Raw genomic sequence first — 25,156 nt, forward strand, 5'->3', positions numbered from 1 at the left:
CACCTTCTCCTGAGTCTTGTGTAGGGCTGGCTGAGCCACCACTGAGAAATACTGGGTCCAGCAAAGTCCTGCAGCACTGCATGGGGCACAGGGCAGCTTTCTGCTCCTTCCTAGAGCACTTCTAACTTTTTTCCTAGCCCACAGCCTTCCCTGGGGAGCAGAATGGTTGATGTGCTCATTCCTGTTGCTCCAAGGAGGCCACCTAGCTTCTGCCTCTCATCCTTGCTTTGGGACAGCTCTTGTCATTTTGGCATGACACCTGGGGCGTTTCTGCTATGGAGAAGCCCTGCTTGCAGCACCCTGCAGTGGGTACCAGCACCCATCCTCTGCAGAAGCACCCTACAGTGGCCACTGGTGCCCATCCTCTCAGAAGCACCGTGCAGTGGGCATCAGCACCCATCCCCCTTAACTCCCCTTGCAGACGCCCAGTGCAAGGTGATGGGGCTGGGCTGACCTCCCAATGCTGGAAAGGGTAGAGCTGCCCTCTTCATGCTCACCAGCTATCTTCTGGCAGAAATATGTCCCCATGAACCACCTCACGGGGGGCTGCAGGACAGGGAGTGATCACAGACCCTCAATTCTTGAAGACTGGAGCCATGGGGAGGTGATGCTGCTCTTGGCTGGGAGGCACCGGTGGGGTGTCCTGCTCATCCAGATGAAGCCATGCGGGAGGAGAAGGGCTGGGCAGGGATGCCCTCTCCTCCTGACGGGGCCGGTGGGCCGTGGGTGCCGTCGCTTTCATTTCACTTCTCTCATTCAGGCGGTAAATCTTGCCTGACGGGGCAGGAAGAGGCACCAAGCGCTGGGAGGGGGAGGAGGTGCTGAGGTGGCGGTGCTGCCGGTTGGTAGCCTCAGCGCTTCCTCCCAGCAGGGTGCCTTTCCTGCAGCGCCCAGGGATGCTGCCTTGATACCCACATCCTCAGGCGGGTGACCCCCACCTCCCAGCCATGGCTGCGTCCCCTGGAGGGATCCCCACCGAGCTGCAAGGTAAGCATTGCCCACTGCCGGGGCACTGATGCCACATGGAAAGCGCCGGTATGGGGCCTGCTCGGCCCCGATTTGCTGTGCTAGGGGTTGGCAGAGCTGTTTTCAGGGTCTTCAGCAGCAGCAGCTGTGGTTCAGGGGGGTCTAAGCAGGGTCTGGTGCGTGAGGGCTGCTCTTGCCCCCAGAAGTCACATGCTTGAGGATGCTGCTGGGGCCAAAAGCATCCTCAGAGAACAGGCTGGATTCTCAAGGATGTGGTTTTCCATATGCCCTCTCTGTGGGTGCAGCCTGGTGCTGCTCACTCCCATGAGCTTGGGTTCCCCCGGCCAGCTGGGGGTCCCCAGCAGCTCCCCAGGGAGGCATGGTGCACAGCCCTGCCCCAGCTCCCCAGCAGCACAGGGGATGTGGGAAGTGCTGCTGCTCCCAGCCTTCCCTCGTTTGATTGAAAAAACAAAAGGTCATGGATGTCTTGGTGTCCTGCAGCCTTACCACCCCCACCGAGGCTTGCAGTGAGGTGGGAAGGAGCTGGGTCGCTGCATTCTTCACTGTGAGGTTGGTGAGGCACTGGCACAGGTTACCCAGAGAAGCTGTTGCTGCCCCCTCCCTGGAGGTGTTCAAGGCCAGGTTGGATGGAGCTTGGAGCAACCTGGTCTAGTGGAAGGTGTCCCTGCCCATCGCAGGGGGGTGGAACTAGATGACCTTTAAGGTCCTTTCCAACCCAAAACATTCTGATTCCTGCAGCCCCAGGTCCCAGCTCTACCTGTGTGGGTCCCTGAGGATGTGTGGCTCAAGCCCACTGTACTGAAGGGGCTTGGTGTCACTGAAAACCCGGTTTGATTTTCATGGCGATGGACAGTTGTGGTTCTGGTCCCGTTTCTCCAAGCAAGAGGTGTGAATCAGGGGAGGCAGCATGGGGAGGTGATGACTAAGGCAGGAGGCAGCAAGCAGGAGCGATGCTCGTGCTGGTCCACAATGACTGTGGGAGCGACTGGTTTGCAAACATGGGGAGGCTGGCATGCATGACCACCTGTGCATGTCATGGCCAGGAGAGTTCCCTTAAAAAATGCAGAAGCAGAATACATCTCTGGCTGCACAGTGGGGAGACAGGACTTGGGTGCCGTGTTGCTCCCAGTGAGTAAGGCAGCACATGCAGCTTAAACCAGTGACCCCAAAGCCCTGTGTTTGGTCGAAGCTGCAGCCCGGGCCGCAGAAGCTGATGTGGAGGTTGGTTTATCACCCGAGCAGCAAACAAGACCCAAAGCTGGCAAAGAAGCCTGTGGCTTGGCTGAGTGAGCAACCAGGGTCTGACCATTGCATGTGGATGGAGAGGAGTTGATTCAGGCAGGAACATGGGGGATGGTGTCCCCAAGGGCAGCAGGGCACGCAGGAGAGGACCGGAGTGTCTTCAGCCACCTCACTTCATGTGGACATTGGTCTTTTCAGAGGGCATCACCGCCTTTCTGGGGACAAAGAAGGTCCTCCTGGTGATGAGCATCCAGCTGCATGTGAAATCGAAGTATGATGACTACATCTTGGTACGTGCAGAGTCCAGCCTCGTTCCTCCTTTCACAGTTTCCCCAGGCAGCTGTTTCATGGCTGCAGTGGGGGACAGGGGTGGCTCCCATGTCACAGCAGTCCCTTGTCACACCGATGTCCCCCTGTCTAGGTGCTGACGCCCTGGCGAGCCTACGTGTTGCTGGTGATGCTGCCGGTGAGGGTAAGTGCTGGGGACCCTGCACCATGGTAAAGCCTTGTGGCTTCCAGGAGGGTATTGCTCAGCTGCCTGGGGCACCGGGGTGGGTGACCTGTGGGTAGCCTGGGCCACTGGGCCTAGGAAGCCCCTGGGAGCAGGATGAAGGAGGAGGATGGGCTGAAGGGGAGGGGGTTTGGGCCAAGGGGCTGGTCAAGGCTGGGGAGCATGGACAGGCACTGCCTGGGGTGTGGGGAAGAGTGGGAGCCAGGGGGCATCCTTGGGTCCCCCTTCTCTGTCAGCACTAGGGCTGATCCTGCTCCTCTCACCTACAGGTTCACAGCAGCTTCAGCTTTCTGGAGGTGAGGGAGATGACGGTGCAAGAGCCTAGCTTGGTAAGTGACATCAACACCCAGAGCAAACTCAGCCTGGGCACCCACCCCACCTTGTGCCCACCTCCCCCCATGTCAAAATCTGGCCCAGACCCCACCATGGGGTCTGGGGGTGTCCTGGCCCCCCGTAGCACACTGGTGGTCACCAGCGATGACCTGTGAGAGCTCCACAGCGTATTTTATCCATTCGCCACCTCTAAAGAAACACTCTGTGGCCTCACCCAGGGTATCACCCTTAGGGCTGGAGGTGCAGGGAGGCACCCAGGGGTGCTGGGGGCAAGCGTGGGTGCCTGCGCCTCTGCCCCTCCGGCAGCTGCAGACAGCGCCTGGCTGTGGCACCTCCCGCTCGTCAGGGACAAGGTGACAAATGGCTGCTGGCTTACCGAGGCAAAGCCAAATTTAGCAGGAGGGTGTTTTAAACCCTGTTAATCCTCTTAGAGGGAGGCGTTCATGTAGAGCAGATGCAGTGGGTGGGAACCATGGAGGAGAGGAATGGGACACCCTGGCTTGGATGGGTGGGGGAAACAGGGCCGTGGTCTTTGTTAACCCCTTCTCTGTCTTTTGCTTATTAAAGCATTATCAGCCATAATGGTTCCAGCCTCTAAATAGGGTTTCTGCTGCTCAGCAGGCTGCATGGCTTGGAGAAATAAAGAGGAGCTGGGCAGAAAGTGAGGTGTGCTGGGGGTTGAAACCGCAGGGTGGAGTAGCGTGAGGCATCTGACCAGGATATGGAAAGCACAGGGGTTATTAATCTGTAGGCAGAGTGCAGGCAGGGCCAGGCCCACTGCCTCCCTCAGCCCCAGGCACCAGCAGAAGCGCTGTCCTTGCGCGATGCCAGCAGATAATTGTCATCTCGCTCCCACGCCTCAATCAGCGTGTAATTAAATCAGGGAGTGTGTTGCCATGGGATTTTTTTTTTTTTTTTTTTTTTCTTGTAGAAACTGAAAGCTAAAAAAGCCTCAAAACCTGATTAGATAAATTCAGGGAGGAAACCTGCATCCTCCAACTGTGGCTGCTGCAGGCAGAGTCAAGGCTACCCTCGCCCCCACTGGTTTGGGCTGCTTTTCATTAGCTTGGCATGAATTTTAGGGAGGTTTATGCCTTTTTCAGGCACATTACAATCTCTTTACTGTATTTTATCCTAAATTCCTTGTGCTTGGAGCCTTCCCTGTGCCCACGGTGCTCTGGCTGGGTTTATAAGCAGCGACTGGGTGTTTACAGTGAGGAGCCAAGGGCTGTCACCACCATGTCTGGGGGCTTGGGGACGCTGTGTGCTGCCAGCTTGCTCAGGCATCTCCCACCCTTTGGACCCTGCAGGTTGTCATAGAAACGGATGCATCATCTTACGCCTTCCGGTTCATGTCCTTTGATGATCTGGAGCAAGTTGTCATCCATGTCACCATGTCACTTAAGAAGGTCTTTCCAGACTCATCCCCTGGGTAAGGGTCTTGTGCTCCTCAGGGGTAGTTGTGTAGGTACCAGAGCAACCTCTTAGCTCAGAAAAGCCCCGAATATGGGATAGATTCACAATTAGTGCCTTTTAACATGAGAAAACCACACTAATGGAGGCCAGATCCTGCTTCCTGATTACATCAGGAAGAATATTTCTGGCGACCCTACGCACAAGGGTTGTGGTTAAGCATAAAGTGGTGGGGATGCTCTTCTCCCAGCCCACTGCCACACACCCCTCTGGTCCTTCCCCAGGACGCTGCTCAAGAACTCCCCCCGCAACCTATACGAGAGGATCCGGCGGATCACAGACTCGCTGGAGGAAATGCTCCAGAGCAGCCCCGGGCCCTGTGGTAAGCCCTTTTTTCCCCCTACATAGCTACCTCAGGCAAGACTGGGAGGGTTGAAGCACTCTGGGGACCATCACAGCCCAGAGTCCATCAACACTAGCTCTGCTTGCAGGGGGCCCATGGTGGCTTAGGTCAGAAGGAGCGCTGCTAGTGGGGGCTGCTTTCCACCAGCCCACTCCATCCCATGGGGCAGGAGCAGGTTTGAGGGGATGGAGTTCCCCAGAAAGGAGCAGGACAGCTGTGGGGCAAGGATGCTCAGTGTCCACCTATGGGGATGTGCAGTTGTGGATGCTTCCACCCACCTCATACGGCATCGCTGCAGAGCCAAGGACTTTTCCTGTAGCCTGATTTGGAGTAGGATATCTCCATTACCATCATAGCAATGTACCTTGCCTGTTATCTACGTGGATCAAGCAAAGCAAACTGCAGCCCTCTGAGTTGTGCAATCACTTTTGGTCTGGCAGTAGACCATGTAGGACACTCAAGCCACTTTAAGGAGGGAAGGGAGAGCCCCCATCATCCGTCTCCTGCTTTCTGCCCTCTCCAAAGGTCTTCTCCATGTTACTGTGAGAAGGTCTGCCACCAAGACCGCCTTCTCTTTGCAGGGGGGTTTTCAGAGACCTACGCTGCTTTATGCGATTACAACGGCTTTGCCTTCCGCGAGGAGATCCAGTGGGTAAGCTGGTCTGTCCCATGGAAAAGAGACATTGACAGCGTGCCACTTGGCAGGCAGGGAAGCAGGATGCTTATAGGGCTGCTGGGGTTGGGAGCATCCCAGGGACATCCTGGAGCTGGGAACTGCAGTTTTGCCTGGCTTGAATGCCCCCTGCTCCTTGGTGGGGTGGAATCAAAGTGCAGGTGGGGATGAGATGCCTTGGACCAAGTTGTTTCCCAGACTGTCACCTAAGGAGAGCCCCTGGAAATCTGGGACCTTGCTGGGTGTCCCTAGTAGAGGAGAACCCGGCTGAGACCCAGACACAGCAGGGCTGGCTGTCCCCAGCTTCTTCTGGGACACTGGCTCCAGCCCACCTCTCCCCACACCCTCATTGCCATCAGCCTGGGGAAGCACTGCTGCCTTCTGGCCAGTGTCTGCAGAAGTTGTCTAAGACCCACCAAGCTGTCCGACCAATTTGGGATGTGTGCCCTGCCAGCCACAGCACCAGGGGAGATTTTTAGGCCCAGGGTTTAGGCAATGGGCTCCCCAGGGGAGGGTCTCTGAGGGCTTGGCTTGCTCTGGTAGTGCCAGGCACCTGAGCCCTCCCCAGGACAAGGTGCTGAGCCTGATTCATGTGTCCATCTGTCCGGGCAGGATGTAGATAACATCTACCACAGCCAAGATTGCCGGGAGTTCAACCTGATGGATTTCAGCCACCTGGAGAGCCGGTGAGTCCCGCAGCCTTGCTGTCTGTGGTGCCCTGTGCCACACCAGCACTTGTTCTCATCCTCCCCTACATGGCAGGAATGGCCCAACACACTCCTCTGCCCTTGTTAGAAGCTTTTATCATTTTACACGCTCCAAGGATGTCACATCTGCAGGGTGATGCTCCCCCTCAGCAAACAATGAGCCTTGTCCCATGGGGTGACAGCCTCGAGAGGCTGGGCAAGCTCCCCTGTTCATTTTTAACACTTAAATAAGCCTCTGAGCTGCTTACAGAGGTGAAACCCAAATGTCACGGCAGCTTCTGGCAGCTCGTGGCTGTCAGGTATTTCCCTATGCAAAGCAGCTGACGCTGCTCCCCCTTGTATGTACAAAAATGTATAACAAATAGCTGTTACAGGGTTATAACCTCAAAGCAGGGCCATGAGCTCTGGCTGTGCCCAGAGTCATCCCAACAGGGCTCAGCCATGTCTTCATCCCAAGAAAGATGGAGCTAGGGTTCAGCTGAAAATTGTTTCTAGTCAAGCAAAACCCATGTTTTTCTGTACATGAGTTCAGAATTGAAAAAAACACAGAAGTTTCGACAGAAGCATGCAAATATTGATTACATTTGTTTTCCCTGAGGAGACAACCTGGGGAAGCTGAGCTGTGTTTGTGCGTTGCTTTAAACTCATGGGCCTCAGTTCTGCTCCATTGAACACTGTGTTGGGGTGACCTGAGATTCAAGTGTCTTGGCACATCCTGGGGGTGGGTGTGTTGGGGCACCCATTTGGGACCAGGCTTGGCTCAGCCTGGCCCCTGACTCCCTCGTCCTTGTCACCCTGCAGAGATGTGGCTCTGAGTGTTGCTGCCTTGTCCTTCAACCTGTGGTTCACCAAGCTCTCCTGCAAGGACTTCAGGCTGGTGAGTGCTGGTGCTGCAGTGCTGGGAGTACTGGAGGTGGATGGGTTTCCAGAAAGGCTTTCTTCTCCCCTGCCAGACCCAGGAGATTTCGGAGCAGCTGCTCTACATGCTCAGCAAATCGGTGAAGCTGGAGGAGCTGGTGCTGGAAAACAGCGGGTTGAAAGCGTAAGCAGAGGCATCACAGGGCCCTGGCGAGGTGATAAGCAGGGTCTCAGCAGCCTGGTGGTGCTCCCCTTGTGTTCATGGAGCAGGGAGGTCCATAGACCCATGTACCAAGGGGGTGTTGGTGCCCCGTCCCCTTCACAGCATGAAGCTCACTGGGAGCAGAGACTCCCTGTAGCCTGGAGGCCAGTGAACATCACCCACCCTTAGAGACGCTCTGCTTTCTCCTGCTGGCTCCTCAGATGGAGCCAGCTCTGCCATGTGGACAGGAACTGGTGTCACGTCCCCGCAAGGCTACGGGGTTGGTGGCCATGTGTCCTGGCAGTGGCCATGCCTCACTCAAGTGGGTGAATGTTCTCCCCACAGTGACTTTGTGCAGAGGATGGCTCAGGCGCTCAGCAACCATCCCGACTCTGTTCTGCACACCATCAGCCTTGCTGGCAACCAGCTGGAAGACAGAGGTACCCAACTTCTGGGCTGGGATGAGTTTATACCCATGAAAACTGATGTCCAACTCTGGATCCCCCCAGCAGCTGCCTCCTACCCTGGGAGCTGTAGCTCAGGGTGGGACTGACACCTGCCTGCGCTGCCATGGCTGCTCAGGGCTCTCTGCTATTTCATCAGGGATCGTTGCCTTCAGCCGGCATGTGGAGAAGAGTCCCAAGGGTCTGCAGAGCCTCAGCTTGGCCAGGACGATGCTCACTGCCAAAGGTACTACCTGGGTGCCTTTGGGAGGCTGGGCACAGTGGTGCTTGGGGCCAAGCTGGCACCAAACAGGTGGCTGGAGGGGCTGCAAGAACGCCCTGGAAAAGGCATCTTCAAGGATGCAATGTCCTGCTGCCCTACCTGTAGGGAAATGCCCCTTCTTCTGCTCCATGGCTCTCCCTGGTGCAGGGAACCTGCAGGCATCCATCTCTCCCCCTCTCCTCAAGCAGGGATGAGCACGTTATGCAAGGCCCTCGTAGATAACAGAGCAGTCGGATCCTCCCTCTGGCACTTGGACCTCTCTGGAAACCCTGGCACTCTGGCTGGGAACGACATCAGTGTGAGTGCCCAGGCTACGATGGGGTGACACCACCTGGGCTCTGTTCCCAGTGTAGTTTGGATGGCTTCAGTTTCCTGGGGTCTGCACCCTGCCTTGCAGCACCCCAGGAACAGGGACGTCGCCTCTCTGCGACACCTCCCTGCCTACCTGGGAGCAGCTGGGGGATGCACTGGGGACTTCTCCCTGCATCGCCTTGCAGGAGGGTGGGAGAAGCCACTTGGAGCAAGGATGTATCCCAGGAGTGAGCGGCATGGGGCTGGGTCCCTCTGTGCAGGATTTGTCCCTGTGCTCAGCAGGAGGGAGGAGGCAGGTGGAGCTGGGATTTCTGGGCTGCAGGGTGCTAGGTGGGGGTGTCAGGGTCCTGGGCAAAGCCACTGAGCCCTCTCTGCCTGCAGAACCTGCAGACCCTCCTCCGCCAGTGCCACTCGCTTTCCCACCTTATCCTGGCCGGCACGGACTGCCCTTTGGATGCTGTGAGTACCTACGCAGGGGGTCCCGGCAGCGAGGCCCTGCCCTCAGGCCCCCTCCCAAAACCATGCCATACTGCTGGGGGCTGCAGCTACCCTGTCCCAGCTGGCACAGGGCTGCAGAGACAAGGTGTGTGGGGGGCAGCAGGCAGCCAGCCCAGCAATGTCCTACTCTGTGCCCACTGCCGTGGGTAGTTTCGGGGACTCAGGGTTCAGCAGGAGAGAGAAGGGGGCCCCAGCACAGAGCAGACCCCCTTAGCACCCCTGTAGCTCATGCCATACTATGACCCATCCATCCCCTGGCTGTACATGGGGCTGCAGCACCAGCTGGGTCCACCTCAACATGGCTTACATCTCCACCTTGGCAGCTCTTTGGAGCCCTGGTCCACAGATGCCACAGCAGCCTCGTCCATCTGGATCTCTCTAAAAACGTGTACTCCCACAAGTAAGCCCCCGGGATGCCGAGGAGTGTGGTACACAGGAGGGTGGCTGGTGCTGGGTGGCAGACAATGCCACATTGTGCCTGTTCTTTTCAGGAGGGCAAAAACCATCTCCCCTGACATCAAGGAGTTTTTCAGCCAGGCCTGTGCCCTCAGGCACGTCTCCCTGGCGGGTACCAAGCTGCCAGCAGATGCTGTAAGGTGAGGTGGGGCTGTGGGTCCACAGAGGAGAATGGATGTGGGGTGAGCATGGGCAGGGAGGGACATTGCTCGAGGCTTTGCATGTTGAGAGGGCTGGTGGGGAGGATGGACAGGGCTGTGAGAGGCAGAGCTCTAGGAAGGATGTCTTTTCCAGCGTCCTGCTCCCATTGCCTGGACAGTTGGGGAATGCCTCACAGCAGGTACCAGTGCCCCCGTTGCTCACACCGATGGGTGGCTTTGGTGACTTTTCCAGGGCATTGCTGCAAGGGCTGGCAGACAACAATCACATCAGTGACCTGCGCCTGGACCTTAGCAACTGCGAGGTGAGGGGCCAGCATGCATGGGTGCCATCAGTCCAGCCAGGGAGTCCCATTGCAGCAGTCGAGGGGGCTTGCTCCTCGTGTGGGAAGGTCTGTGCCCTGTCCACCATAGGGCCGGGGTGACCTTCTCGACAGCAGGATCTCATTTGCAGGGCTCGGCGCCTCCCCTTGTACTGATGTCTTGCTGTTTCTTCCAAGCTGAGATCAGCGGGGGCCCAAGTTATCCAGGATCTCATCCCCGATGCCAGCTCCATCAGTGACCTGGACTTGTCTGACAACGGTAGGTTGCTTTTTTTCCCTGCCTGGGAGAAGATCTGCTCCATCTGTTGATCCATCCACCACAGGCTGTTTTGCCTGCCAGACCTTGTGAGCTTGTAGGAGTCCCCAGGGAGATGGGTAGGGTCCACTATGCTTCCCTGCCTCTTGACTGCACTGGCTCATGCATCATTAAACTGCACTTGTCACCTGTAGAAGTCCTTCAGCAGCAGCAGCTGCAGCACTACAGGCTGTGTCTCATGAGGATGAAGACACCCCACGGCCAGCAGTGGATTCCTGCCTGAGAAATTAACACCTCATCAAGCTTTTATCGATTTTACCCCCAAAACCAACCATCCCTCCACATTCCCCAAGGCAGGGAGTCCTTACATGTACTCTTCTTCCTGTGCTGATGTCCTTCCCAGTGTGTGAGGCCTCTTCCATCACCTTCTAGCTTTGCATCCTGTGGTAGGCAGTGGTGGTGGCCCTTGCCTCTCCCCTCAGAGAGAGCATCTCCAGCATGGGGGGTGGGGTGACTACTTCATCCCCTCCTGCCTCAGGACTTGACAAAAATTCTCTTTTCACATCCTTCTTGGTACAAGCCTCTTCAGCTCACTGAGTCCGAGACGGTCTTGCGTTGCTAGCTCAGGGTTTGAAGCATTGAAAAGGTCTCCCTGGGCTGAAACTCTTCCTGCCTCTCTGCAGGATTTTGCAGCCTCTGCTGCTAAACTTGTCCTGCTGTGGCCTCCGAAGCCGTGGGCGAGTAACCCAATTTATCACAAAGATCACCTCTAACAGCTCTTAATTTCACCTAAAAGGCCCCAAACCTTAAAGCAGCCTTGCTAAGGTCTCACAGAAAGACCATGCAGCTCCTCGACAACCAGAGGGCTCTGGGAAAGCTGATGGGGTTTGGAGTGCTTCAAAAGCCTGTTCAGGCCACCGATGCTCCAAAAGCTCACTCTCTCACCCAAAATCTCAGGCCAACCTTTGCCAAAATACGCTTCTATTTTTGGCTTTCCCAGCAGAGCAGCTCTGTACAGGAGGGATAGTCCCATAGGTGGGTCTTGTTGCCTCTTGCCCTTGTCTGGCAGAGTGGCTGGGCGAGCGAAATGCCTGCCCATGTCCCTGCCCTGTGGGAAGGACATCACCTTTGCTTGCTGAATTTCCCTGGGGATGCTGCAGCTGTGCGGATGGGAATGCAGGCAGCTGCCTGCAAGCTGTGAGAACTCCTCCCATAGTGTCCAGGGTGGTGGGTGGGTGACGGAGGGCACATCTCTGCAGGATAGCAGGAATCAAGCAATGTTTTGAGGTCCGTAAGCACTCCCCATGGCTCAGCACAGCCTTGGCACCCCAAACAGCAGGAGTCCCCAGAGTGAGTGCTCCTACCCTGGGGTAACTCCTCAGGGACCTCAGCTCTGCATAGGTCATTTGGTCTCTTTGGGGGAGCCGTGAAGAGGAGGAAGATGCTCAGGAGTTGCCCTGGGCATCTTTCCACCATCACATGGTGGCAGCTTGGTTGCCCTGCAAGTCTCCTGTGAGGGACCACCTTGGTGCCACCTCTGTGGACTGTCTGGAGCATCCTGGTTTGTGTGTCTCATCTCTCGCAGGCTTTGACCCTGATATGGTGACGCTGGTGCTCTCCATTGGCAGAAGCAAGTCCATTAGGCACGTGTCTCTGGGGAAAAACTTCAACATCAAATCCAAGTAAGTGCAAACCTGCAGCACCCAAGCCAAGAGCCATTCTGGCACCGTGCACACAACACTCTCTCCCCCTCCAAAGCCCATGGGCTAGTTGGGAATGCCAGGGATTGCCTGCCTGTCCTGCCTGATCTGACCCAGCGGGGAACCTGGGGCTGTGGGGGGACCATCACCAGCTCCTGGTGCAGTCTCTATGGGACCACAGGTGCTGCAGAGACAGGTCACAGCTTCAGGCAAGGGCAGGGGGGAGGACGGAGCTCTGCCAGCTGCCCCTGTGGCCCTGGAGGATGCCGGGAGGGGGGGCAGGGAAATGTGTGTAACCCCCACACACCTCTCCTGCAGAGAGGGGCTGTTGGATGTCCTGCACCGCATCGTCCAGCTCACCCAGGAGGATGACTGTGTAAGTCTGGCTTGGCTTGGCCTCAACTGCCCCAACCATCCCACCCGTGCTCTTGGTCACCCTCCCTGTGCTTTTGGTCACCTTCCACCGCCACCATGCAGCCTCCATGCCAGGGTGCTGTCTGGATCCCTCGCAGCATAGGCTGGAAGCAAACCTCCCTCCCTCCCACTGCCATTCAAATCTTTCTGCTCTTATTTTCCTCCGTCTGAAGCAGATGCTCAGACAGAAGCGGGAGCTGTTCCCGTTCATCTGGGAAAGCGGGAGCCTGTGTCTGGCTAAAGGCATGGAGGAAATGCTTGGTGTAACCTGGCTGCAGCCCAGCTTTCCAAAAAAACCCTCTTTCCTCCTTGCTGCCTGCAAGGCATCTGAACTAAATCCAGGGTGTTGCTTAAGCACCTGTTGCCCTCTTGTTTCTTGGGGTTCATCACTACTTGGGCTTCCCAAAACCAACACCAGGTACCCACAGCTGCTGCCAGCCCAGTGGCTGCTGGCCAGGTATGGAAGCTGTGTCTGCAGGGGTGACACACATTCTGACATGTGTCCCAGCCACCTCTTCCCTCCCCTTGTCCCCTTCCTAGCCTCTCCAGTCCCTGTCTGTGGCCGAATCACGTCTCAAGCTGGGAACCAACGTCCTGCTGAGTGCCCTGGGCAGTAACACCAGCCTCATCGCTCTGGACATCAGTGGCAATGCCATGGGGGACACAGGGGCCAAGATGCTAGCCAAGGCCCTGCAGATCAACACGAAGCTCAGGTAGCAGCAGGTCCAAGTCACCCTGTAGGTGCCCTTTCCACTTTGTGCCAGGTGGCCCTGATACAGTGGTCCTGGTTGTGACACTGATGCCATCAGAGGAGGCTTATCACGGCTCCTGGTCACCATGGATGCGGCCCTGGACCACTCCTGGTGCACAATCAGGTGCTGTGACCATATCTTGCTCCCATGGCAGTCATCTGGCAGCACTGGCAGGAGACATGTGAAGGGCAAGAGGGCAGCTCAAGCCCTGCCCCAGCACTTGCCACCTCTTTGCCAGGCTCCTGCACAGCCCGGGATGCTGCAGCTGGACCCTTGCAGTCACTGCCCTCACCCCACGCTCTGGCATCAGTTCTTAAAATGCTGGGGTTTGACCACATTTTGCCTGAAAAGGCAAGTCAAGGTTGTCTGGAGGGGACAGGGAAGGATCTCCCAGCCAGGACTCTTCCTCTGGGGGTTGTCTGTCCTTGCCAGCAGGATGGCGCCTGGCTGTGTCCTCCCTGCCCTTAACTCCCTCCAGTCACCCACTCACTTCACAGCTCCTTGCAAAGTCCAAGTTTAGGTTTTGAATATTGAGATTCAGATTTTATCCCAAATTTCTAGGCTTTCTGATGCCTGGGGTCAATCTTGGTCTCACTTTTCCTGGCACCTGGTGGGTGGTCATCCACCTCAGGGCTGCGTGGGTGCGGGCAGGGCTCACTCATGTCATTATCTTTGCAGGACCGTGGTTTGGGACAGGAACAATACAACCGCCCACGGCCTCCTGGAGGTGGCTCAGGCTTTGGAGAGGTAAGGAAGGAGCCACTTGGTCCTCCTGGCTTTCTACCACCATGCAAAAGAGCCTCTGGCACCAGGATGTCACCATCTCCAGGGCCACTTCTCCCACTGAAGCAGCAAGTGCATCCCACAGTTGCAGACAGGTCCCAAGGGAGATGATCCACAGCTCAGGCCTCGTAGCCAGCAAGGCAAGCTGCCACCCATTCAGTGGTGGCACCTTCGTTATCGACCTTAGGGTCTCCCCTGGGCTCTGCATCCCAACCCAGCACAGCCCCGTGCCACCCAAGGCAGCCCCTAGCGAGCATGGGGGTATCTGCTGTTGGTGGAGATGTGATGCTCCTCTCCTCCCTGCCCATGGAAGGTGGGTAGAAGTTGTTCACCTGCCAAGCACACCATCAGGTCTGGTGTTTGGCCATGCAGGTTCTTGGAGGTCTGAAGAAAAAGGAGTAGATTGAGACCCTGGGCAAGTGGTCGCTGCCACCCCATTGGGGTTTGCTGATGGCCAGAGTTTGGCCGTCCCCATCTCCAGGGCTCTGGACTGATGCTACGTCTGTGGGGAAATGTATGGCAGGGATGAGCCCCACGAGGCTGACAAGGGGCCCAGCAGCACCCACTCACCCCTGCTTTGCCTCGCAGGAATTACACCCTCAAGTCAATGCCCCTGCCGATGAGCGACGTGGCGCAGGCGTACCGCAGCAACCCTGAGAAAACGGAGGAGGCGGTGCACAAGGTGAGGGGACCTGGGCTGGGGTGGGACTGGGTGCCACCGACACCGGCTTCTCACGGCTTCTCGCCTGCTGCAGCTCCAGTCCTGCCTGACGAGGAACCAGCTGCGGCACACACTGCCCACGCAGACCTTCCGGCTGCAGCAGGGCATCCTCACCACCTCTTCTGAACAGGTTTGCCAGCCAAATTGCTGCACAGGGCTGCCCTCACCTACCCCAAACAACCCTGGCTAGCTTGTGTGCGCTCTTGCAAGCAGCACAAACCCCTTTTCACCTTTCCTGAGTGGAAGGCGGAGCAGTCTGGAGGGATGAGAGTGGGGCCAGGCAGAAAGGGTATCTCCAAGGAATCCTCCTGGTTGCATCTGTGTGTTTCATGCATATGCAACACTGGTATATCTCACTGCTACGCTACCCTACGCAGTGCGTTCCCAGCTCCCTGTGCATGCTTGCAAGCAAATCTGCAGTGTGGGATCCCCAGTTTTTAGGCAGGGATGCTCATGGGGGCTGTAACCTGCCTGTGCTCCTGCTTGGCCCATCAGGCAGTGCCGGCACATCCTTCTCCGGGAAAGTTGCGGCAAGGAGGGGAACTGGCAGTGCTGCTCCAGCATCAGTGAATGACGCAGCTTCTCTGCCCTCCAGATGGTGAATGAGATCTGCCTGAGCGTGCAGAAGCATGTTGACATCCTCAGCGCCTGCCCAGGCAAGGAGGTGGAGGCGGACGTCCTCTGTGCGGAGGCGGCTATCAGGAATGCCAACCTCTCTGTCAGTGTGAGTCTGCCACACAGGGAAACCCCTCAACTTGCCTGGCTTTGACTCAGGATTGAAAGGGGGTTATTGATTAGTTAATGACATAATTAACTGGCAGTCGGGGAACACCAGGAATTGTCGATGCAACGGATGCACGTCACCAAGCACTTGCAAAATGGTAAAGAACAGCTGTGAATTTCTGAATCCCCTTCTAGAACAAGGCCTAAAATGTTCCTAATTCCCCTCCCCCCAGAGGCACACAGTTGTGTGCACACCTCCTGGGAAGTGGGGGTTACAAGCACATACCCTCTTCAGCAAGGGCACCTCCTGCTCATGCGCACCTTGTTGGGAGAGGTGGGTGCTCCCGTTTTGGGCACACTCTGCAACCCATGGATGCCCACACTAGTGAGAGACACTCCTCGCACCCCTGAGAGGGCCCTCCTTGGGGCACCCTCATCTCACCCCAGCTGGGTGCAGCCTGGTGAAAAGGATGCTTCATCTGCCCATGATGAAGGCCATTGCATTGCCTGGGCAGCTCCTGGCACTGTCAGCCCTGGTTTGATCCTCCTCGTCCCACTTCTCTCTCCCCATTGCACCTTCTCCTCCCTCTTCTATACTTCTCTTCAACCTACCTCCTTCTTCTTTTTCCCAAGTTTATTGGCACCCACCTGAGTACTTAATCTGGCAGAGACAGAGAATGGTGCTGATGGTGGAAAGGTGGTGAAAGGGATGGGAAAGGCTCTCCTCTGATGTGGGCAGCAGTGTGACTGGGCACAGTGGGAGAAGGAGGGTCAGTGGGTAGTGGGGAGCAGTTGGGGGTCTGGCTAGGGGGACACATGGACTGCAAGGGGCTAGGATGCTAAACCCTGGCCCAGCAAAGCCAGAAGGTCACTGAGTCTCCCTGGCTGATGCAGGCAATGCTCTTCCATGGTGCAGTCATGGATGCAGGCTGTGCATGGAAGGATGGAAAGCAAGGATGAGGTGCCATGGGATGATCCACATCGTCTCTCTTCCCATGGCAGATCCTGCCCCTCTTATACGAAGTGGGAAATACCCCGTACCAGAACAGCAAGCTGCAGCACAAGCTGGAGTGTCTCACAGAAGAAGCGTCGCAGACCTGCGGCCAGGAAATCCAGGTGGGCACCCAGGGAACTGCTGACAGCACGGGATGCTCACCGGCCTTGGACCAAGGGTAAGGGGCATGGTGTCTCCGGGGAACATGTGAATCCTATTAGAAAAGGCACCTCCCTTTTTCTCCCCAAACTTCAGGCGATCATGCAGGCAGTGCTGGACACGGCGCACAGCCTCTGCCCAGACGTGGTGCAGAAGAGTGGGGTGAGGGACCAGCTGATCAACGCCATGTCCGAGAAGATCTACCTCCAGGACCACCTCAACCTCAGCACCGTCCTGGACCAGATGGTCACAGATGTCTTCAGCAAGCTGAAGTGGGTGGCGCGCCGTTCTTCCTTCTTGTTCGGTGGCTGGCACTCACTCACAGGGCCAGATGGGGATTTTGGGGTCTCCCTACCAACTGCTCCCCTCCCCACATGCTGGTGGTGTGCTGGGTTCTGCTGCTGCATTTTCACAGCTGTAGCTTTGTTTCCCACTTGGATCTAGTTTGGATGTGTCCCTAGGGAGTTGGGAGGTCCCATGGAGTGTTGCTCCTGCAGGCACATCCCCATGGCTGGCAAAGGGGATCCCTGAACATTAGTGGGGGATGCACTCTGCATCCTCCATCCCCGCCAGCACCTGCTCCCATTCCTTCTCTGGCAGCACGCACCCAGTGAGCCAGAGCCCAGGGCATATCCTGGGTGCCCCTCTGGGTGCCAGAGCCGAGCATCCATCTTCCCAGAAAGGTTCACCCTGGGGAGGCCTGGCCCCATGGCTTGCAGGGGCTGTGGGTGCTGACCATGACCCTCTCTCTGCTCCCAGTGAAATCAAGCTGTCAGTCACAGCCGCTGTGGCCGACTGCATTGTGGATGCCGTGCTGGGAGACCTGACCATCGCCCAGTGCAAACTGGTGAGCACTGGGGGCTGCCAGCACCTGCGGGATGGGGATGTGGGGCTGAGCTGCAGGATGGGTGTCTGGGTACCTTGGAATTGCCCAGGAACCAGCTAACGCGATGACCACAGATTTGTTGTTTGGGAAGCAGGACAATTCCCACCCAGGCTGGTTTTCCTCCCAGGTAATCCTCTTCCAGTGCGGTCACAGCAGCACTAATGTCCTGAGTGAAGTCCAGGAGCTGCTGTGTGGTGGGGGTGCCAGGGGTGAAGCCGGGCACCGGCCACTCGTACACCAGGGCAGGCGCGGGGCAGCTGTGCTGGGGCCAGCAGCCAGCTAATCAGGCCTAAATCCGCTCGCAAATCCCAGCCGTGGGTAGGGAGCAGAGCAGCACTGAGCATGCAGGGCAGCCGGGCGTGCTTCAGCCCCTGTGATAATTTAAGCGCTTCCTAATGGTTTTAGGCGGAGAGCCTCCCCAAGCAGGGGCTCGACCTCCCGGTGCTGCTGCAGGAGCCGGCTGAGGATGATGTCGCTGTGCTGGCGAGGGGCAGGAATCCTCCGGACCTCACCACGGAGGAGGTAAGGTCTGACCCCACTGCCGCCGTGTGATGCCTGTGTTACAACCGCCTTTTATCGGCCTTATCGGATGATGCTGGGCTTAATGCCACAGACTCTCTGGGTGCACACACCCCCGGCACCCTCCCAGGGCAGCGGTAAGACAATTAGTGCTAGGTAATGGGACCGTTAGCCTGCCCGGCAATGCTGCCCGCCCTGCTGGCACCAGGAGTGTGTCCTTGTGGTGGCCTGGGCTGGTGCTGGCTGCATACAAGCCCTCTGGCCAGCCATTGCTTTGGCATCTGGGATCCAGTGCAGCGTGGGGTCCTGGCTGGGAAGGCATCCGATCTGGCATCACAGGTGGTTTTGGTGCCAGACTGAGAGGGTGCAGCCTTGGGAGTGGTGGAGAGATTGTGCCCATCGCTGGGCAAAGTCTGGCTGGCTTCAGTTGCCGTGGGATGCCACTCGCCACGGCCAGCTTGTCAATGCCGAAGCCACCACCATCCCTCTCTTCCTGCAGTACAAGATGGCCCTGCGGAGGAAAAACAAGCATTTCAGGAGTGTTCGGCCCACGCCAACTGTGAGAAGTAAGGTCACCACATGGCTTTCCCTCTGCCGTGGCTCAGTGTGTGCCATGCCACCTCTGCCAAGGCACAGCAGGGGTGGGGGGGCTCACAGCAGCAATCTGGGGAGGCTGCTGGGCAGAGCCCTCTGCAGTGATGCTACAGGACATGACCCCTTTGGAGAGCCTCTCCCAGTGCTGTGGTGAGGGTCTGCAGGGAAAGCTCACCTTGAGCTTGTTCTTGGGCTCTTTTTTGGGGGTCAGCTGGCTCAGTGCCCATGGGCAGCGGGTTAAATGAGCTCCCTCCCCACATAGCCAGGCAGGGGTGGGAGGTTTGTCCATGACTGCAGATGCCATGGCATCTCCCCCTGCCATCCCAGGGACCACCCTGGGCATGGACATCACTGATCCACCTAGTGCCCATGGGGACCTGGCACAGGGGAGAAGTTGCCTGTGGGTGCTCCCGCTCCTGCTGCTGAGCTGCACCAGTCTCTCTGCTGCTGGGCTTGTCCCGCGGAGCCCTGCATGCCTGGGGTGGGCTGGGGGCAATATGCAGCTGATGGGTGACTTCTGCCTTTTGGGGCTTTGGCTGAGACGCATATTTGGCTTTGGCTGAAGCAGAGCTCACACCAGACCCCAGCACCTGGCACCCAGATGTCCCCAGGGGACCCCTGGTCTCCCCGAGCCCAGGAGCATCCTGACTTCTGATGTTTCTGAGCCCATAGGCATCCTGACCCCTACCCAGAGGGTAACTGGGGGGGGGGGGGGCGGGGGGGGTGGGGGAGAAGCTTCTTGCAGAGCAAAATGGGGTGCATTTGTGGGTGTCACTCGCCAGGCCAGCACTGGCAGAACTTGTGCCGTAGAGTTGCTACTTGCTGCAGGTCTCAGGGCTTGCTGTGGGGGTTGGCTCCATCCCTGCTGGACCACCCCCCACCCCTGCATGCAAACCTCCAGGGACCACAGCAGGATCCATCCCCAGCTATGCTGCAAAGCCACTGCCCTGGGGGGCCACCACACAAGCTCCCGGTGGGCCCAGCCATGCTCCCCTCCCAGCAGTGTGTCATGGCACGACACAGCCAGCGCCCCGCTGGCCCTCCATGCGTGTGGGCGAAGGTGACGCTGACGCTGTGGCTGCTGCTGCTGATGGGGAGGCCTGATGAGGCCGGGTACAAACTGGGGCCCTCTTGCCCCTCGTAGGTGTCTCGGAGCTGGAGCCAGCAACGGGCAGGGACGCTAGCGGGCTCCGAGCTCACCGGGCGCCACCGTCACTCAGCCCCGCCGCGCCGCCGGCACGCCCTGCCTCCACAAAGGATGCTGAGCCTGCGAGCGGCTCGCTCCCCTCCTCACAGCCTGCCACCGCCACCACCGCCGGATCCCTTATGGACCTGCCGACCGCCGGCGAGAAGCTGGAGCATTGCACCAAAGCCAGGCCACGGCCCAACCGCCGGCACAAGCAACCACCCAGCAAGCCCAATGTAAGGTCGCAAGGGGGGGGGGGGTTGGCAAGGTGGGGGGGGGTGGATTTGTGGTGGTTTTCCCCCTTTCTTTTTTTCTCGATTGGGTGAATTATTGCAGTCGGTATTTGTTGCAAGGCAGGAAAATGAGATGCGCGGAGCCGCGGGTGGTTTATTATCCTGCATTTCAGCTGCTGCCGGAGCCTCCTCCTCGGAGGGGGGCAGCCCGAAAGGATGGGCTGGGGGGGGCCCAGGGAAATCATCCATCCCCTTTCCTGCTGCCCGCTGGGAGATGCCGAGCGATGGGAGCTGACAGGAAGGCAGGGGAGGAATGAAAAAACCTGCAGAGTTTGGGCGCAGAGGGCCACCGCGTTCGGCAATGGCTCCAGATGCCTCTCTCCTCCTGCACTCAGTTTGCTCGCCCCCATCCAAAAACCAGCAGCCCCAAAGCACCAGCAGCTGCCGCGGCTCCCAGTGCTGCTGATGGGGCTTTGCTGCCTGCAGCAGGGTGGGTTTCACACACACCCCCCCGCCAAGGGGAGAGCAGCTGGGTATCCTGCCTTCACAGCCCCCTTCCCAAAAGAAAAGTAACTTTTGGGTGCAGGTGGTGGAGAGCCCAGCTCCATCTCTGTCCCCAGGGCTGGATCCTGCCAGCATCACCTCGTACCCATGCCAGTGTGATGTGGCTGGATCCTTCCACCCACCAGAAAGATGTGGCATGCACGGCCTCAGTGATGCTTGCCATTGGACCGTGGTGGGACCAGAGCTGCCATGGGGCTGGAGGAGAGGCAGGAGCTGTTTCCCGCAGGCAGGGTGGATCCTGGAGGCTGGCAGGGGCCAGGCAGGGCTGGGAGGCCATCACCTTGGCACATATCTCCACAGCAGAATGGGCAAGCTTGGCATCCGGGGTTGGCCAAGTCTTGAGCGAGGATGGGCTTTGACGGATGTGATGTGACAGGGAGAGCAGATCTCGGATGGCTGGAATGGCTCCTGAGCAGCATCAATCCAGTAATGAAAAGTTGTTATGGATTGAAATGCCACCAATGGGGAAGAGCCTCCCTCTCATCGATAGGAAGCCACCGATGCGGTGCCATGTGCCAGAGCGAGAAAGGGGCCATGGAGGCCATGGCATGGACTGCTTTGCCATGAGGGTAGAGTGGGTGGCCTTCATCCAGGCTGTGGTGTCACTCCAAGGTTGGACTTGAGGATGGGCACCAGCCACCAGATGCGGGTCCACGCAGGGCACCCACTCTGTTGCCCACCAGGAGTGTGGGTGCTTCTTCCTTGAGGCTCAGATAGAGGAAGCATCCCTGCCAAAGGCTTCTCCCACAGGGACAGCGGGGTTGGGGACCTGGCCCAGCTGTAGGAGGGTTTAGCAGGATATACCACCGTGTGTCATCAAGGGGGAGGTCAGAGGGCACCTTAACTATGCATAACACATGGGTGCCTGAGCGCGTACGGATGCCTATGCCAGCCATCGTGCTGGGGAGCCACCAGCACCCCAGACCAGCACCCAACAGGTTGCAGAGGGCTGACAGCCAAGCTGACCTGCCTATGTAGGCAGGGCAAGGGGCTGGCAGGAGCCCCAGGCAGGATGGAGCTCCTGATGCCCCAGGGATGCAGCAGGATCAGAGCTGGGATGCAGCTGATAACACCATGGTCTGGCTTTTGCACTGGATGCACAGAGAGACGGAGGGTGCCAGCACCCGCCCTGCGCGGGCACCCACTTGTTTGTTCACAGGCGTGGGTGGCACGTGTTTGTGCATGGGGATGTCTTTGCCCTGTGCTGGGCTGATGGCCATGCTTCCTCGCAGGTGCAGCCCGTGGCCTGCGAGAACAGTGAGGACAGGAGCATCACTCGGGTGGATGAGGGGCTGGAGGACTTCTTTGCCAAGAGGCTTATCACAGAGGAGCTGCCGTAAGCGCAGAGGGGTGCCCAGGGTCCCACACCCACCCATCCCCGGGGTTTCAGCAATGTTTCCTGCCTTCACCTAACCTGCAAACACTGCTGGTCCTAGTGCCAAAAGGATGCTAGGGAAAACATCACACCCAGGGGCATCGCCAAGGGCAAGGCTGGTGGGAGAGGGCTGGGCTGGCAGCCGTGGGGTGCAGGATGAGTCCAGCACCCCACGCCCACAAGCCTGGGGAGGGGCTGTGGGTTGTGTCCTCTAGCGAGGAGGCAATGGGGAAGCACCCATGGGGTCCCACGCTGGGAATGGCTGCCCTTGCTGGGACAGTATAGTCTCAGGTGGGGTGTCTGGGGTCTGGATCCATCCCTTCAGGGTGGGAGGGGGTGTGTGTGTGGGAAATGATGCTTAGCCCCTTGGCAGCCCAGGCTTCACCTTTCCCAATTCTTCACCTCTCCCCAGGCCCACAGCTCTGGAGACCTGCCCGGGATCAGCCCCTCTGGCCCCTTCTGGCTCCCGCACCCTCAAGAAGAAAATCGGGAACTTTTTTGCCTTCAAGAAACCCAAATCCAGCCGGGGCTCAAGGTGTGAGAAGGAGCCCGAGGGTGGTCCCGCCGCCCCCAGGAGCAGGCGCTCAATGCTCAGTGACATTTTACGAGCCCCCAGCAAGACGGGAGAGGCGGGCAAGCCACTGAGTAAATCGGAGGAAGGGGGGCTCACTGCCGAACCCTGGGCAGAGCCCGAGCACTGCCAGACCCCTGACTCTGCCCGCAGGATCCGACCCAAGTACTCGCGGGAGGGCAAATCCCAGTCGCTCATTTTGCTGTCCGGGGAGGATGCGGATGCGCTGGGGGTCAGGCATGACAAGGTAAGTGGTGTCACCATCATCAAGCCACTGCCGCTGATCCTGCTGTTCAGCTCGCCCAGTGGGTGCTGCTCCCATCTAAGGGTGCTGGTGGTGGGGTCAGCCAGGCACCACAGGGGGACATGGGGACACTGGAGCGATGGCTGGGGACATCCCCGCAGGGTTGTGGCTATGCCTCTATCTCCCAGGGGCACAGCTGGGGTTTGGGACCTGGGTGCCCTGCAGGCAGGAGGGTGGGTGCTGTGCCCCTAGCAGGGCTGTGTCTGTCCTGCAGAAGAGGCACCTGGAGAAGAGCGAGGGGGAGCTGCCCGGCTCCTTCGAGCAGCGTGTGCAGGTCATGCTCCACCGCATCGGCATCACCAAGGGCCCAGCTACCGAGGGCAAGAAGCAGCAGGTGTGGAGTGGCTCCGCTTTCGGGACAGATCCTGCACCCAAAGGGCAGGTGGAGGTGGTGATCCACGGGATGGCAGTCCCCCAACTGGAACTGACAGCACCCATCTCTGTGCCACCACTGTCCGTGTCCTCTGTCCTGTCACCTAACCCTCTGCAAGGGGACCAATGTGTGGCTCCTATGTGCTGCATGGTGCCTCTCTATCCCTCCTTCCCTGGCATGCACCCATCCCCTGCAGCCACCCCAGAGCCTGGCAGCACCCTGCCCTCTGCCATCATCATCCCTGAGAGTGCTGCCATCCTGATCCCCTCCCTTACTAAGTTTCTTTCTCTTGCAGAGCAAAGACAGCGAGATCAAAAAAGCAGGCTCAGACGGTGAGGGGCTGCATCCTCCCCACCCTGACCCCCACCTGGCTGGGCACCCACAGGGTGGGCACGGGCAGGCCTTCTCAGGCTCCCAACTGCGGGTTCCACCATGTCTCCTGGGTGCTGGTGACATGCAAGCGACCCCAGTGTGCTGATGCTAGCCAGTGGCTTGTGCTTGCAGGGGACATCATGGACAGCTCTGCGGATTCCCCCCCATCCTTGAAGGCCCGCACACACTCTGTGTCCACAGGTGGGTCAGCGGTGCATGCCGGGGTGGTCACACCGACCCCCAGGGCAGAGGACTCTGTCCCCTCTGCTAGCACCAAGCAGCGCTATATGGGGACGAGAGCCATTGGGAACTGGTGGGCACAGGCACCTGAGCAGGATCCCACCCTCAGGAGGGTGCCCTGCACCCATGGGTACCCAACCCTGGTGATGACCCCAGTCGCTGGGGTGGCTGCATTCTGGGTCCCAAAACCAGGAGCTGTCCCCTGGGGCCATCACTGCCAGGCACCCACAGCTCTGTCCTGCCTTGCCCACAGACGCACCCTTCCGCAGCCCAGCCACTGCCATGGAGCCCAGCGCCGGCCCGGCCAAGCCCCAGCCAGCCTGGAAAGCCCTGGTGAGGCAGCTGCCTGCTGAGCCGCAGGGCACCAGCTCTGACCAGCCTCGGTGCTCCTTTGTCCTGGCTGAGCCCAGTGGGCTGCCAGAGCCCAAGGGCCGGGAGGGCTGGAGCAGCAGCCTGCCACGGCCAGGGAGGAGCACACCAGCAGCACTGCTGCGGAGGGTCAGCCATGGCGGGGAGGTGGGTGCCGGAAGCCCCCTGCCCACATCGCCCAACACTGAAGGTAGGGATGGACGAGCTGCTGACGGGGTCTCCCATTCCACTGCTGGCCTGTTCCCAGAGACCCTTGGGAACGGAGGCCAGCAGGGACCCAAGCACCTGGCGCTGTGTGCTGATGGGGGGCAGCCAGGAGGTCAGGGTGCTGCAGGTCCCCCTCCCTGACAGCACTTCCCTGCTGGTTTTCCAGACAACCGTCTGACGCCGCAGCTGGTGGCACCACGAGTGACCGGCCGCCGAGCTGTGTCCATCCACGAGGAGCAGCTCAGGGAGCCCAAGTGCCCAGTGGAGCGGGGAAGTAAGTGGGAGCTGGAGTGGGACCCCCAAACATGAGGAGTGGCTTGGTTGGCATCCCACGTACATGGTGGTGCTGCCTGTCTCAGCCTACGGTGCCGGGCTGATGGACGATGGCATTGCCACACTGGGAAGATCCCGGGGGGGGGGGGGGTACGTGGCATTGGGATGGGCTCCAGCAGCAGTCAGGCTGCCCGGGCTTGCAGGCAGAAAGGAGGCAGGAGCCAGGCAGCTGCCTCCCACCATAACGTGGGGCTGGGTTGTGTTTCCCCCAGCGGGCACTGTCCCGCTGCGCCTGCAGCGGTCACCTGTGTTCAAACGGAGGACCAAGCACGACTCCCTCCCGGAGCCAGAGGGTGAGCCCGGACTATCTTCAGATGCCACAGGTGAGATACGATGCTCCCCTCCCTTGCACCCCTGCTAAAGCGGGTGTTGGGGGACAGAGGGTCACCCCATGCTCATGCCAGCACCCATGACCTCTCTAGGTGCCACGCCGCAGGACTGGCCCCGTGCTGGGCTGGAGGAGCCGCAGGCTGGAGCGGGCACCGAAGGCGAGCAGCCGCAAGCCCTGGCACAAACTGTTGCGAATACACAAGACTCAGCAGCCGTAGACCAAAGACGCCCGGTGCCGGGCCAGGGGGAGCCAGCCCTGGGACAGTGAAGCCCCTGCATGCTGCTGCACTGTTCCCAATAAAACCCTGCAAGCAAGCGCACGGTGCTGGGGTGATTGGCAGCTGGGGTGTGGAGAGCAGGTCTGCTCCAAACCGGGCTGGTATGGATGTGGCCACG

The 25,156-nt window shown here is 58.8% G+C and overlaps 1 protein-coding gene across 1 annotated transcript; it reads left to right on the forward strand.

The window, feature by feature from the left end:
* The first annotated feature begins 947 nt into the window (after window positions 1-947).
* On the forward strand, window positions 948-25,028 carry CARMIL2 (capping protein regulator and myosin 1 linker 2). Its single transcript, XM_086469397.1, has 40 exons — window positions 948-987; window positions 2,428-2,519; window positions 2,651-2,701; window positions 3,010-3,069; window positions 4,357-4,505; window positions 4,771-4,868; window positions 5,471-5,541; window positions 6,175-6,248; window positions 7,071-7,146; window positions 7,223-7,311; window positions 7,675-7,769; window positions 7,933-8,019; window positions 8,244-8,353; window positions 8,749-8,826; window positions 9,189-9,265; window positions 9,357-9,461; window positions 9,715-9,784; window positions 9,980-10,061; window positions 11,644-11,740; window positions 12,077-12,134; window positions 12,713-12,885; window positions 13,603-13,671; window positions 14,296-14,389; window positions 14,463-14,558; window positions 15,024-15,152; window positions 16,154-16,267; window positions 16,401-16,576; window positions 17,064-17,151; window positions 17,596-17,712; window positions 18,209-18,275; window positions 19,448-19,725; window positions 21,519-21,622; window positions 22,074-22,479; window positions 22,751-22,870; window positions 23,205-23,241; window positions 23,414-23,490; window positions 23,717-24,080; window positions 24,264-24,371; window positions 24,643-24,753; window positions 24,853-25,028. Exons 1-40 carry the CDS (start codon window positions 948-950, stop codon window positions 25,026-25,028), a joined length of 4,563 nt encoding a protein of 1,520 aa, XP_086325523.1.
* The last annotated feature ends 128 nt before the right edge of the window (window positions 25,029-25,156 follow it).

The sequence above is a fragment of the Leptosomus discolor genome, chromosome 8 (genome assembly GCF_034619465.1).
Source record: "Leptosomus discolor isolate bLepDis1 chromosome 8, bLepDis1.hap2, whole genome shotgun sequence".
In the NCBI taxonomy this organism is placed as follows: domain Eukaryota; kingdom Metazoa; phylum Chordata; class Aves; order Leptosomiformes; family Leptosomidae; genus Leptosomus; species Leptosomus discolor.